General features: G+C 39.3%; 1 protein-coding gene across 3 annotated transcripts in view; it reads left to right on the forward strand.

The window, feature by feature from the left end:
• Nucleotides 1-13960, forward strand: part of RC3H1 (ring finger and CCCH-type domains 1) — a 50083-nt gene that overhangs the window by 19752 nt on the left and 16371 nt on the right. For 2 of the 3 annotated variants that reach the window (XM_009324626.1, XM_009324627.1), the window contains exons 8-14: nt 2060-2178; nt 4178-4290; nt 7800-8081; nt 8395-8612; nt 10119-10495; nt 11666-11797; nt 12402-12554. In XM_009324626.1, coding sequence (XP_009322901.1) covers nt 2060-2178; nt 4178-4290; nt 7800-8081; nt 8395-8612; nt 10119-10495; nt 11666-11797; nt 12402-12554 — 1394 coding nt within the window. Of the gene's footprint in view, nt 1-2059; nt 2179-4177; nt 4291-7799; nt 8082-8394; nt 8613-10118; nt 10496-11665; nt 11798-12383; nt 12555-13960 lie in introns of all 3 variants that reach the window. The other variant, XM_009324625.1, reaches the window with a different exon arrangement.

Here is a 13960-nt window from a genome sequence, read left to right on the forward strand (position 1 = left end):
TTGTGGGTTGAGATAAAAACAGTTTAATAATTGAAATAAAATTATAATATTATAATAATAACACACAAAGCAAGTGATGCACAGTACAGTTGCTCACCACGTGCCGACCAATGCCCAGCCAGTCCCCGAGCAGCGCCCCCCCCGGCCAGCTTCCCCCAGTTTAGGTACTGAGCATGATGTCACATGGTATGGAATGTCCCTTTGGCCAGTTTGGCTGTGCCCCCCTCCCAGCTTCTTGTGCACCTGCAGCCTTCTCAGTCGGTAGAGCATGGGAAGCTGAAAAGTCCTTGGCTAGTGTAAACATTACCTAACAACAACTAAAACATTGGTGTGTTATCAACTTTGTTCTCATCCTAAATCCAAAACACAGCGTTGTACCAGCTACTAGGAAGGAAATTAGATAGAAACTCTGAGATATCTTTTTCTCTCCAGTTCTTTACCAGAGCAAATAATTTGTTTACAAACTAGGGGAAGTCTTCAAGATTAAGGACTTCACTAACTTATCTAAAAATTGTGTGTCTTTTTCTTCTAGAAATTCTGTGTATTAGTTTTTGATCTGAGGTCTCTGGCCTGCAGACATTGCACTCAGAAGACTCTCTTAGAGGCAGCTTAAAATCATAAGGCATCTTCTGTGTAAACAATTTTGGATTCCAAAGTAGAATTTTGATAGATTGAATAGACAGAAGCTGTGCAAAAATCAATCTAGACTTGTTATCCTAGGGAATTTAGTATTTTTCTGGTTAATATGTAATTCTGCAAAGGTGCGAAAGGCAGTCTGGGGAGGGGAAGTTAGTTGTAAAGAATATAACTGGGAAATAAAATCTAAGCTGTTGACAGAGGAGAGAAAGATGGAAATTGTTGAAAAAGGTAGCAGCACTGTAAGGATGGACCACCTGAGGGAGAAGGGAAGGGACAGAATGGAGAGTGCTGTGGCTGAAGTTTTATTTTATACCCATTAGTATTTGTAAAATCAGTATCAAAATAGTGTGAAGGCCTAAACTATGACTTCAGGAGGTGAAAAGTTGTAGTTCTTAGTTTCTGTTTGTTTAAATAAACAAACTTACCTTTCAAATGAGGACCAGTTGTATTTTACAGTTAAAGGAGTTGTAGTGCTTTCTTCCCAAATCTTTCATACTGTAACAAGTCAGGGACAAAACTGTGTGTGTACTGCAAATTTGTTAGCCAAAGACTGATACGGAAAGTGGAATCACTAATAGCCACACTCAGTTTCAGTAGGTGAGTCTGATCTTGATGTTTCTCTTCTGTGCTGTTGAGTTGCTTCCCTGCTGTTCTATAGGTATGTTGAAGTTCCTCTGGAAGAATTTGGTCCTTGTGAGCAGAATAGAATGTAATTTTGCTAAAGATCTTGAAAGGCACTTAGTGAAGCACTTTGAGGTCCTGTGTTTTTGCAACAGAGTGTGTAGGCACATGGTGGGAGTGTCATCTGCTAGAATAGATTAAATTCTAGCAAATTGGCTAGAAAGAACAAGTGCCCCTATAGAATTAAGACTGCACTGTTTATTCACACTGCTGTATGTTAAGATGGTGGTCTGATACGTAGATTTGCCTTGTGACATTTTTCCGTGTGAGAGGCATCAATTTCTGTTGCTGTTCAGTGACTGTGCCTGCATTATTTAGGCCAGTGATGATGGCTTGTACAGAATGATTTTACCTACAGGAGTCTGAATGCAAAGAGGGATTTTCAGCCCGATTTTTTTTCTATTATGTGCAGAGTTTGTAAAATGCGTTTACTCTGGAGTTCTTATGGGATATGAAAGTTTTGGTAAAAGGAAATAATTTGACATGCTAATAATAGTCTTGCTGGCTCATTTGATATTTTGTGTGGCTCAATCTTGAGTCAATAGGTAGCTTTATTCTTTAAGTGGTACATATTCCTGAATTAAGGTGCTGAACACTTTTTATCTCATGACGCACATTTCCGATAAAATATTTTTGGTTGTCTAGTGAAGTTGTGTGATACTGATGGTCTCTTTGTACCTGGTTTTCGAAAATCCTTCTGACTTTTCTTTTTATGCTCTGTTTGCTGTCAATGCAATAGATGCTCCACCTCCGACATGGGAACAACTGGAAAATGGACTAGTTGCTGTGAGGACTGTGGTTCATGGCTTAGTTGATTATATCCAGAATCACAGCAAGAAAGGAACAGATCAGCAACAGGTAAAAGCTAAATCATTTAGGAAATGCTTACCCCTAAATTTTATTGACTGTATCTAACAGTAGCGGTTTACTAATGTCATCTGGAGAGATTTGGTTTGACGAGGAGCTGATGAAAAATATCACTGCTGTGTCATATTTATCAAAAAGAAACAAACAAGAAAGAAAAAACACAAAACAACACAATCCCTCTCCAATACCTGTTGCATTAATTTGCATAGCTCACTAGGATGAAAAGAAAACAGTCTGATCCAGCTGTGAGCTTAGGGAAATGAACAAACAACTCTCCTGACTACAGGGTGGGGAAGAGAAGCCGGGGTGCCTAGCACTATGATCTGTGGGAATTTTCTTGGGTTTGTTTTAATGTGACACATTTCAGCCAGATGGCTCTGTGTTAATGATTTTTTTCTTATACCTGTGCTTAATGATCTGTAAAGTTTAAAGATTTGGGAAGACTTAATATAAAGGTGCAATCTAAGTTCCTGAAGCAAAATTTTTTGGTTCAGAAATGAAACTATGTTGCCAAATATATATATTAGCTTATCTCATAGTTATCTTATCACATGTTCCTTTGATCTCATTTTGTTGTATAGCTAAGTTGATATAAATACTACCTGCTGCTGAAAAACAGAGCTGCCTATCACACATTCCCACTCCCTCCCTTGCTTTGGCACTCATCCTCTTGGAGAGCTGGTTCAGGGAGCTGAACTAGTAGAAAGATTATCTCTGCCAAAAAAAAAAAAAAAAGGCAAAATCAGAGTGAATTATTTCTGCTGTTCTACCTTTTTGCATTCACTGGTTCACTGGGATGCCTAATGAGCATGGTTGCCAGCAAAACGAAAAGCAGTAGGAATACACAAGTGGAAATCGGGGTGGGAAAAACAGTGAGGGTTTTTGTTCTGGTGAGTCCATCGCCTAGACCTGGTACATGCTGTGCCACTTGGAAGGGAACCCAAAGCCTCCCAAGTGGGAAAGGGTACATCTGCTGAGTGTTGGGCAGAGTTTTGCTGGCTGGCAGCAGTGGCCAGCAGAGGGCTGTGCAGCTTATGTATACCCTGCCTAAATCCTTTTTTTTTTTTCACTACAGTGGTGGCAAAAAAAAAAACAAACCAAAAAACAGTTTGCAGATGGCTTCTTACAGATTTACATCTTTTGGCTGAGTTTCTCAGAAAGCAAGTGTTTACTTTTACAGACCTTTTCCTTGGTGGGAACTCTGATAGGATATTTCTGCCTCTGATTTAATTCTGCTGTAAAAACTGCAGGAACTTAAATGTCTTTGAGACCACCTCTGGCCTTCTGTCAAAATTTATTCAGAGAGACTGGCAAATGGGCGTACATGCAGACAGCAAGGTTGCAGTAAGTTGTCGTTTCTTGGGAAACTTAAATATACAGAAGACAACCCATACCCTGCTGATCTGTGTAGGAGTAAGATTGGATACTCAACTATTGACGGAAATAATTATCATAGATAGTTAAGAGATTTTTAGTCTAAAGAGGGGTAAAAGGGAACTTGATGAAATTTAACTCTCGTAGAGTTCAAAGGGATACTCAAGTGCCATTTTGAGCTAACAGAAAGCAAAAAGTAACTGTAAATTGTATTTATTTTCAATCAACCACAAAGCTTGATGAATATTTGGCACTTTCTGATTAAGCATGGCTATTTTTTTCAGCCTATATCAGTTTTGCCCACTTAACTGTTTCCTGAAACATACAGCTGTGTTCCAATCAAGCTCCAGTAAGGAATTTGAATAAAAATGTTTTAAAAACCTGAATAGTGACTTAGTTGTCAAAACATTTACTCTTGAATCTATTAGTTCTGTTGAAGAACCAAACATGAATACTTGCTCCAGTCATTTATTTCACATTAGGTACTTCTGGGTACATTTAAATTGAAGGAATTATCAACAATCAAACATCAGGCCTTTAATAAGAGGATACGTTCAGCTCTTGGTTAAGTGCACTTATATTCAGGTATCTCACCTGGTTTCTTTAACCTTGTCAGCCTCCTCAGCACAGCAAGTACAAGACATACATGTGCCGAGACATGAAACAGAGAGGAGGATGCCCCCGAGGGGCCAGCTGCACCTTTGCACATTCACAGGAGGAACTAGAAAAGTAAGTGTACCTCTTATGGTAGAAATCAGTCCAATCTTTGTTTCATCTTATCCATAAGAGTTATTTATCATATCTAGAAATGGGGAGAGGAGGCATAACTTGTCTGTTACATTAGCAAGAAATAATGTGAAAAACTTCTAACAGTCATCTCAGGTTTTGGAACTGTTTGTTCTTAAACATAGGATATTTTGCTTTGTTCAGCAGTAATGCAGCTCTGAAAGTTTGATGTTTACACAAGTGTTGAGATTTTGAAGGTGGGCTGTTTTTCTTATTTCTCAAGTGTGACTAAACATGCTGTTTGACTGCATCCATTATGGTCATTTATTTGTGTGTATTTCTCATCTTGCCTTTATATTCAGGTGTGAGAAGTAGGTTGCTGGCAGTTTTCCAGATGTAGGGTTCTCTTGTTCTTCCGTGCTGCTAGGGCTATCCAGAGAGATAAAAATGAGCATCGCAAGTTTTCCTTCTGCAACAGTTATTCTTTGAAACTCTTTGACAGGTTGCACATGCAGTAACCTAAAAGTGGTTAAAGGTATTGTTGAAGAGTTAAAAAATGGTGGTCATATGAAGGCTGCAGTAAATAAGTAACATTCATTACAGATTTAGAGGAGGGCACCTAGTTATCCAAGAGCAAGCTGGTGCTGTTCTGAAGGTTGTTTTACTTTTTTTTGAAAGTAAAATGGATTATTTAAGAGTTAAAAGAAATAAAATACGTTGTATTGTATTTATGCAGTATATATAACTTCTTACTTGTTTTTTGGGCTAAAATCATTCACTTCTTTCAAGAAAAGGCACTTTTTTTTTTTTTACTCAAAAGAAAACTCTGAAGATTTGGAAATGTATGCAGTCTTTCTTTTTTTTTTTTCCTTTAAAGTCTAAAACTTGAAGCATTAATATGGCAGTTCATTGGCTCTATAGCCAGCATGCAGTACATAGGCAAAACGGGAAGAAAAAAAGAGCAGAGCACGTGATGATAGAATGACAAAGGCAGTTATTCAAATGATCAGAGAATAGGACTTTGATACTTGTGTTCTGCAGAAACAGTTGGGGTTTTTCCCCTTTTGTCATGATGTTAAGAAAATGGAGATTGGTAATGCTGGTTTGGATGGTTAACAAAGGTGGTGAGTCAGTATTAGTGCCTCTGAACTAGTTGTATGTATCAAGAAGGACTGTTCGTCAGCTTTGCAGGTGGAAGAGGCCTGTTTTATCCAGACTGGCTTGTATGCCTTAGTAATGTTGTTGTTATGGGGTGAAGTGAATGCTTGTTCTGTTTCAGGTTGCAGCGGTTTCTGTAGGTGGTTGGGGAACTTTGAGTTCTGATTCTTCCTTGTACCTTTTATCTTTGCTTAATTCCTTTGAGTAGATATTGCATTAGTGTTCCTCCTTTTAAAAATGTTTAGTATGAATAATAGGCATTGCTGTTGCTGTGTAGTTCCTGTATCTCTATATATAGCTTTAAGTTTGCAGGAAGGTTGTCGGGAAGTATGGGATAATGCCTTAGATAGCAAATTATAATCTAGACTTGCTTAAACAGCAGCTGATTCCCCTTTTGGCAAGGAACAAAGACCCAGCGTGCATAGACAAGTATCAAACTTTTTTAGATTATTTTTGTCCTGCACGTGTGGAGACTGCAACAAAGATTCATAAAATTGTTCAGAAAAATCCAGAGGGCAGCACTGTGTGCAACTTTTATTCTTTCTAAGTATTTTATCATGGAGGGTGCTATATAAACTCTTCTTGTCACCTTTGATTGAATGGGTGTCTATACACATGTCTGTCTCTTGAGCATACTGTTGTGTTCTAGATGAATGGGCAGGGATGGCCAGTTGTCCTCATCTTGCAAGTTGTGTGCAAGCCTTCAGAGAGTCAGGAGCCATCAGACACTGTACCTCTAAGAGACCTGATGGCAGGCAGGTGTCCAGAAGTAATTGGCAGGGAGAACATGGCAGTGGCTTCCCAACATCCTGCTGCTGCTTTGCAGGGAGAAACTGGTTTGGGTATTGAGCAGGATGCCGAAGTAAAGCAGTAAGTTCAGCCTGCGGAGCTCACTTCCGCTCGCCTCTATGCATCCAGCTGACTTGTATGGCTGACATGAGATGCCAGAACGACTTCTGAGCAGTATATGTTTAGAAAGCTGTAGTCTGTCCTACTCATGTACTTCTGTGGTGATAGCCTGGTTTGTTTACTCCCTTTTAATGTATTCTGAATGATGCCCACTGTCAACGCTATGTAGCTTGAATTTATAGTTTGATTATGTGGGTAAAGATTAATCTAGCTAGGAAATTGGGGTGTTGATGGAGAGTTAGGAACGTGGCTAGAAGACAGTCAACAAACTCTTACAGATGATCAGCTCAAATCTATATAGCAAGGTTACACTTTGTCTGACCCTATACTCAGTCACATCTAAAAAACAACCACCACAACAAAACCCCACAACAACAAAAAGACCTTTTTTGCTTCTGTTGCATTGCTGTTAATGCTGTGCATATGGGCAAACATAAAGATTATCTGAAGATTGAGTAATAGAGTATAACTGCCCCCTTTTTCTATTTTCTACAATAATGTGTGTACCTTCCTAGTCTGTGTTACCATCTCACTTTGCTTGTTAGATATGATATGAAAGCATTGGCTTCAACCCTGGTGAAACCTTCTTGCATAGGAAATGGCCTCTCGTTCTACGATATAAACAGCGGGAACACTCAGGCCTACAAATATGCCCTCCCACTTGCATCCTGGTATCTAAGCTAATGGCAGGATGTTTAGTGGAGGACCTTCAACTTTGAAATTTGCTCTCTTCATTGGTCCAATACCATCAGTCTACTGATTTTTGTGAAACATTAGTTAAAAGACTCGTGTTTGTTCAGACTTACCAGAAGCAGTTAGATTCTTGGAATTACAGTGTTAGAGTTTTTATCTCTGCAGTCAATTTATCAAATAACACAAATGGTGTAAGCTACATATTGGTATAGTAACATAAATCTTAACGAACTGTGCTTTAAAAGATATCACATGGCAATAAAGGCTTGACTTGGCTTGTGGGACAAATGGTGCAAAAGGGAATCTGTTCATCTTTTGTCACTTTAATTTTCTGCTATTAGTTTCTTCCCTGAATAAAATAGGATTGATTCTTATTCTGAAGCTTCTGTAACTATAGGTAGTATTTTATGTGATCTTTGGGTTTGGTTTTGGTTTTCTTCCGTACGGTTGAAATGCATATACGTACAGGAAATAATATTTTAAACTTGCTGTGTGAAGTTTAGCTGTGAATTCTTGGTGTACTTGTCATTAAAAATCCATCCTTGTTCTTCTGATTGAAACTGCTATTAACAGTTGAAATAGTAGTGAAGTTGTAGTTTAACAGATATTCATAATAAATTTTTCACAAGCCCTTAGGAAACTTGAATTAAAACTTGAAGATTTCAGTAGCATCTGTGTTTGAAAAATCCTGAAAATGCAACTCCTTTTAGTTTTTTGTTTCAATTTTTGATGTGTGGTTTCTTTTTCTGAAGATTCCGTAAAATGAACAAGCGTCTGGTTCCCAGAAGACCCCTGAGTGCCTCCCTGGGCCAGCTAAATGAGGTGGGCCTGCCTTCAGGAGCTATCCTCTCAGAGGAAGGGGGAGTGGACTTGCCCAATAGGAAAACTTCTGCTCTGCCAAATGGAATTGTGTCAACAGGCAGCACGGTGACGCAACTTATTTCTCGAGGGACTGACTCCGGTTACGAAACTGCTCTGAAGCCAGGGAAGATGGACCATCTGAGTAGCAGTGCCCCTGGATCCCCTCCTGACTTGTACGGGTCTTCCTAAATGTTGTTCAAGGTGTCATGTGTGTAAATAAGCAGTAGAAACAAAGTAAGCCCATTCTCTACAAAAGAAACACAAAAGGTTTTTTTGGTTTGTTTTTTTTTTTTAAGTGATTATAAAGAGTAGAGTAGAAAACTAAAGCTAAAACTCTAAACTGCTTTACTTCCCTGTTTGCTTCTATTTTAATTGGAGAAGGTGATGTAAGCCTTCAGAAGGTGCAATATAGACAAAGAACAGTGTTTTAAAGTACAGTGTGCTATATCAGGCCTTAATGAGCAATGCCATCTTTCTACTTTTTAGGCTTGAATCTGTCCCCAAGAGCTCTATTTCTGCCTTACCAGTGAACCCTCATCCTGTGCCTGCTCGGGCACCAACAGATCTGCCTTCAGTGTCCGTCACCAAGCAGTTGCAAATGGTACCACGAGGGTCTCAGTTGTATAATACTCAGCAAGCAGATATGTTTTATCAAGACCCTAGAGGCGCTGCGCCACCATTTGAGCCAGCACCCTACCAACAAGGTAAGTTTGAGACCAAGATCTCTATCTTTGATCTTCATACTGATTTTATTCTTTCTTCCCATTCTGGTGTTTACTCAAGCCCTTAAGGTGGAGTTTTCTTGCATATCACATGGACTGTAGGCACTAATGTGGTGATGGCATAATAAAATGGAAATTTATGTCTTGACTGAGGACTTTAACGCAAGTGAAAACAGAGTTTTGTATCCATCCAGTGTAGCTAATCCTTCTTTCTTCAGTTCTTCCCAACTGGGCTAGATCAGGGTTATGGTAAACCTTAATTCAATTTGACTCAGGGAAAATGGAAATAAAGCTTAACCAGCAGAGGGGTTTATGCTTGAGGAGTGAAAGTACTTAGGTCCTTAATGAAAAGTGTATGAGTGTTTCAGAAATGTCTGCACATGCATGTGATGGGTAGAGACAGTGAAATTAGAGAAGGGCTGGGCACAAAAAAGAAACCATCATAAAAAAGGAAATAAGAGGAAAAGTTCTGAGTATAAAGAGACCAAGTGGAGAAAGATAATATTGAAGGGGATTAAAAAGAAAAAGTATGGCTATATATAAAGACAGGGAATGATTCTTTTGCAACATAAGATTGGAGAGAGAAATGACATAAAGTGAAGTTAATACGAAAGAAAAATAAGGAATGAAAGACCAAAAGAAGTGGAAAGAAGAAAAATCCCTAGAAAGGAAAGGGGTGGGGGGCGGGAACCATTTTTTAAAGTTGCAGAGCATTTTGAAGAAAAAAGAAAAAGCTTACATTTGATTATTATGTGCAAATGAAGATCTGAGTTGTCCACAAAATTTGATGTGTGCATAATTAACATGTGCATATTCATGCATATTTTTAAATTATCCAGAGATCCCAGATAGGTTACGAAAATCTTCAGGTAACTAGAAGGTGTGATCTTAGAAGTCTTTGGTGATTCACAGTACTGAAATTTCCTTCTACTGTTCAAGAGGTAGAACGAATCTTTAGATAACTTTAAATTCTAATTAATCCAAGTTTCTTTACACAGGCAGTGATTCTGATATGTTGGGACAAATTGAATTTTAGTTGCGTGGATAAAGATGTACAGGCTAATCTTCTGTTTACTTTTTAGGTCTTGTGTAGCTAAAAGCATTCGTATCAATCTGCAGAGACGTTCTAGTGAATTATTTCTGTTTGGTATGCTAGGAGGACTTCTGTGGTACCTGTGATGGGCTCAGTCTCATCACCTCTTCTCCAGCTACTGTAACCTTTACACCTTGCTGGTATCTTATTTAGATAATTAAACTGTGTCACTTGAGCTTTGGATCAACTATTGCTTTTTTCTAGGTTTTCTGCGGTTAATTTTTGAGTAGAAATACCGGTTAGACAGTGGGGGCAAACAACACGTGAATTAATTTATACCATTCTCTTCATGATACTTGTAGACTGGAGTATTTGAAACAATTTGTTTTTGTGGACAGTTGTGATAATTGCTTTCTGTATCTTGTTTGTGTTTTTTCCTCTTGCCCTTCTTTCAGGAGTTTACTATCCCACTCAGTCCATGTCTCGCTTTGTCCGACCGCCTCCATCAGCTCCTGAACCTGGTCCACCTTATTTAGACCATTACCCACCCTACCTTCAGGATCGTGTGGTGAGCCCACAGTACACGCAGCCGCAGCAGTATCCTCCTATGGGACAACCCATATACCCACCACACTACGACAGCCGTCGCGTATATCCCCCTGTCCAGCCATATCAGCGAGAGGAGATTGTCCGAGGAAGCCCTGTACCCATTGAAATTCCACAAGCAGCTGTACCTTCCTACGTACCTGAATCCAGAGACAGATACCAGCAAACAGAGGGTTACTGCCCAGTGGCTCCACATCTCAATCAGATCAGACCTTCATGCCACAGGGTATGGTTTTTATATTGTGTTTTTGTAGTTGTTTGAGAGAGAAAATATAAACTACTTGAAGTTGAATATTTTTGCAGTAATGTGATCGGTTTTGTGAGGAATTAGAAGTTTGAACTTTAAGAAGGGGTACATTTGACGAAGCTGATCAAAAACTGGGAGGCAGTTTAATTACTGGTGAACTCTGGAATTGTAATGATGTTAATATGTAAAAGAGTAGGCTGCTACTTAGTGCTCGAAGTAGAAAAGCTTTGTAATTAATTTTGGAAGTCTCGTATGGCCCTGACTTCTCCAACAAAGATCAGGCTGGAGAGGGCTACTCTTTTTCTAGTGCAAATGGTCGTGTGTACATTCTTGTACTGCTCATCTATGACTGACCATCTCTGCGCCTAAATAAATAAATATGCAAACGTACATCCCTTGATGAAGGAACTAAAAATTCTGCTCTTCCAGATTTTCTCTACTTTAAGATTGCTAACTGGAGGGTCTTCCTAGTAGAAGTGTACAAACTTGTTTTGGTAAATCACCAGCTGGAATTGAGTCCTGTAGAATAGTTGGACTTACGTAGCTGTCATTCAGATTAAAGGCTCTGAATCATATTGCTGAGTCCAGGAAGCATTTTTAATGTAGCTTTTAGATTTATCAGTTTTGAGTTTGACACATTTGTGGGATGTTTAATTCTATTGCAAAATTAATAATAAATGGAAACGAACTGTGACTAGGTTATGATCTGTAGCATTCTACCACTTCCCCCCATATGACTGAAATGGGGACGTGCCATGCTGGAACATGTTCCAGTGGAAGCTTTGCCAAGTTGGAACACACAGTCATGTTGAGCTACCTGTGAGTTAAAAGATTAGTAGTTTTAAAGTTAGAGACACTGATTTAGTTGAGGACCTAATCAGTTTTAGGCAAATAACATTCCTTGCCTTTGGGGTGTCTTGAACTCACACTCTGGCCAGTGTAGGAACATGCATGTCCTATATGAAATATGAAAGCTAACAGATAACCTTTAACAAAGTGATCGTTACTTATTATTGTAAGTAATACAATAATGAGTATTGTATATAGTATACAATACTGTATACAGTAGTACTGTCAATTCGATGTATTTTCCTTTTCTTGCAGCATATGGTTGCCATATTTTGTAATGTATTTCTGTCTTCATTTCAGCCACATCCCAGCCTGGACGAACTTCACCGACGAAGGAAAGAGATCATGGCCCAGCTAGAAGAGAGGAAGGTGATTTCTCCACCTCCTTTTGCACCATCACCAACCTTGCCTCATCCTTTTCATTCAGAGGAGGTAAGCTTATTTTGACAAAAATGTGACTTACTAGCATGTTTAGAAAATACTTTGGAGTTTGTGTGTGGTGATAGGTGAAGATAACAAGAAAATTAGAACAGTACAGTGTTGGGGGGTGGGGGTAGATTTTGTGCTGCAGGTGGGAAGCCCTTACAGTGCAGTCTCCGATATCTTGATTGGCTGTTGATTCTCTTCGACCACTGATCCTAAGCTATCTGCTTTTGGTGCAACCAATAGCATTAGTTTTGAGCCATTATTAATTGAAGTAGTCAGTTTTCATGGTTACTGGACTTTGCTTCATTTGCTCCCGATGTGTTTAGAATAAAGTAACAGCTTGATAGAGGTTTATTTTTTTTAACCAAGGTCAAAATATCACTTTCATACTGGCCAAGTGAACAGTCATCACTGGGAGTGTAGCCAGGTGATCAGAATTTCACACATTTCGTGCTTGCCGTGGCCCAATTCCAAATGGTGATGTATCCGATTAAAAAAAATAATCCTGGTGGTGTTTTTCTTCAAGTTCACTGCTGTTGAACTAAGTACTGGTGGCTGTGAAGCTGCTTCTTCCCTTCACTTACAGAACCAGATTTTTGTGTTTGTACAGTACTTGGATGAAGACCTGAAGGTAGCTGGGAAATACAAAGGAAATGACTATAGCCAGTACTCTCCCTGGTCCTGTGACACCATCGGCTCCTACATTGGAACCAAAGATGCAAAACCCAAAGATGTTGTGGCAGCAAGGAGTGTGGAGATGGTGGTATGTAGGGATTTAGGGGAACGGAACACAGAAGAAAAGGTGATACTTCTGTGTGTTGGGAGGGACTCTTTCATTTGCTTTCCAGGATGACGGCAGTGCTTGTATTTAAGCTCAAAAGTGCATTACGGTCAAAGAATGCATTTGCAAGTGTGCAGAGTGCTTTGTTTTCAAAGTTATGAACAGTCCTACATCTGTGCAGCTGTTTTAAAATTCTGAATATAGATGCAGGCTAACCACTCTGCTCTAAAGCCATGGATAGCAAGAGATATTTTGCCATGATTCTTTACGCTTACTTGAAATCCAAAAATGACTCTGTGTTGGCAGCTTGTTAATTAAACACGTCCATCTGTTGCTTCCTCTACTTCTTTCTGTCAGAGGGAGATGCTGTAACGTAACTTTGTGCTATTAATTCCTTTTAAGGTGATTGTGACTGCTGTTAAAAATGTTACTAGTTGAAGGACTCTGTGATTTGTGACCACAAGAATACCCAAAACTTGCATGAAGCTTTTGAGAGAAGCATAGTCATAACATAATACTAGGCTGATTCTTCTTGAGAGCAATTTCTAACTCTATGCTGTGCTTATTCAGTCCTTCACTGAAGCCGTGGGTGTCTGGCTGTGATCTTATTTTGTGCTGCTGCATTTTTCCTAGGTCAGTTTTGCAAAAAGAAGGGGCTGCTAGGGTGTCATTACTGGGAGTCATGAATGTAGAAGAAAAAAAAATAAGATTCTGAAATACCACCCCTATTCTGTTTCTTCCGAACTTGTAAGCATCACTCAACAGCAAGAAGCATGCTGGTAGCCCATGCATGTAGGAAGACATTCAAGCCTTCAAGAGAAAGGACTGTTTAGTCTGGGGGACTATTTTAGAGATGCATCTGTTTTTCTCCTTTACCTCCCATCTGCAAAAGTGTTCTGTCATCTTCTGTTTATATAGTCACTGTCATGGTGACCTTTCTTTGGCCAGTAAGGGGAGGAGGAAGAAATTTCTATCCAGAATTTATTCTTCTGTGGACAGGTGCTCACCTGTTGCAGCCACTTAACTAAATAATAGGATTTTTCTGTCCAGCTTATCTTTTCCCACAAGCAGGCTTCCCTTTTCCCCTCTGGAATTAAATGCATCTGGTTTCTGTCCACTGAATTGCGTTCCGGTAAGAACTCGAAGACATTGTGTGAAATGGGAGCAAAAAGGAGGCTTTTTCCCAGAAAAAGCAGAGCAAGAAAAGGCATTTCATCTGCAGCTTTGGGTTTTTTTACAAGTCCTTTTGCTCTCTGTCCTACACAGTGTGTTTGCCTTGAGCCATAACATTGTTATGTTTGACCTGGAGAAGTACTGAGATTACTCAGAATCAGCTTATTGCTGTCCTAGTGGCAGCATTCAGGAACCAACAAACAGCTCTTGTTTTC

This window comes from Pygoscelis adeliae, unplaced genomic scaffold (genome assembly GCF_000699105.1).
Source record: "Pygoscelis adeliae isolate BGI_AS28 unplaced genomic scaffold, ASM69910v1 Scaffold126, whole genome shotgun sequence".
NCBI lineage: Eukaryota > Metazoa > Chordata > Aves > Sphenisciformes > Spheniscidae > Pygoscelis > Pygoscelis adeliae.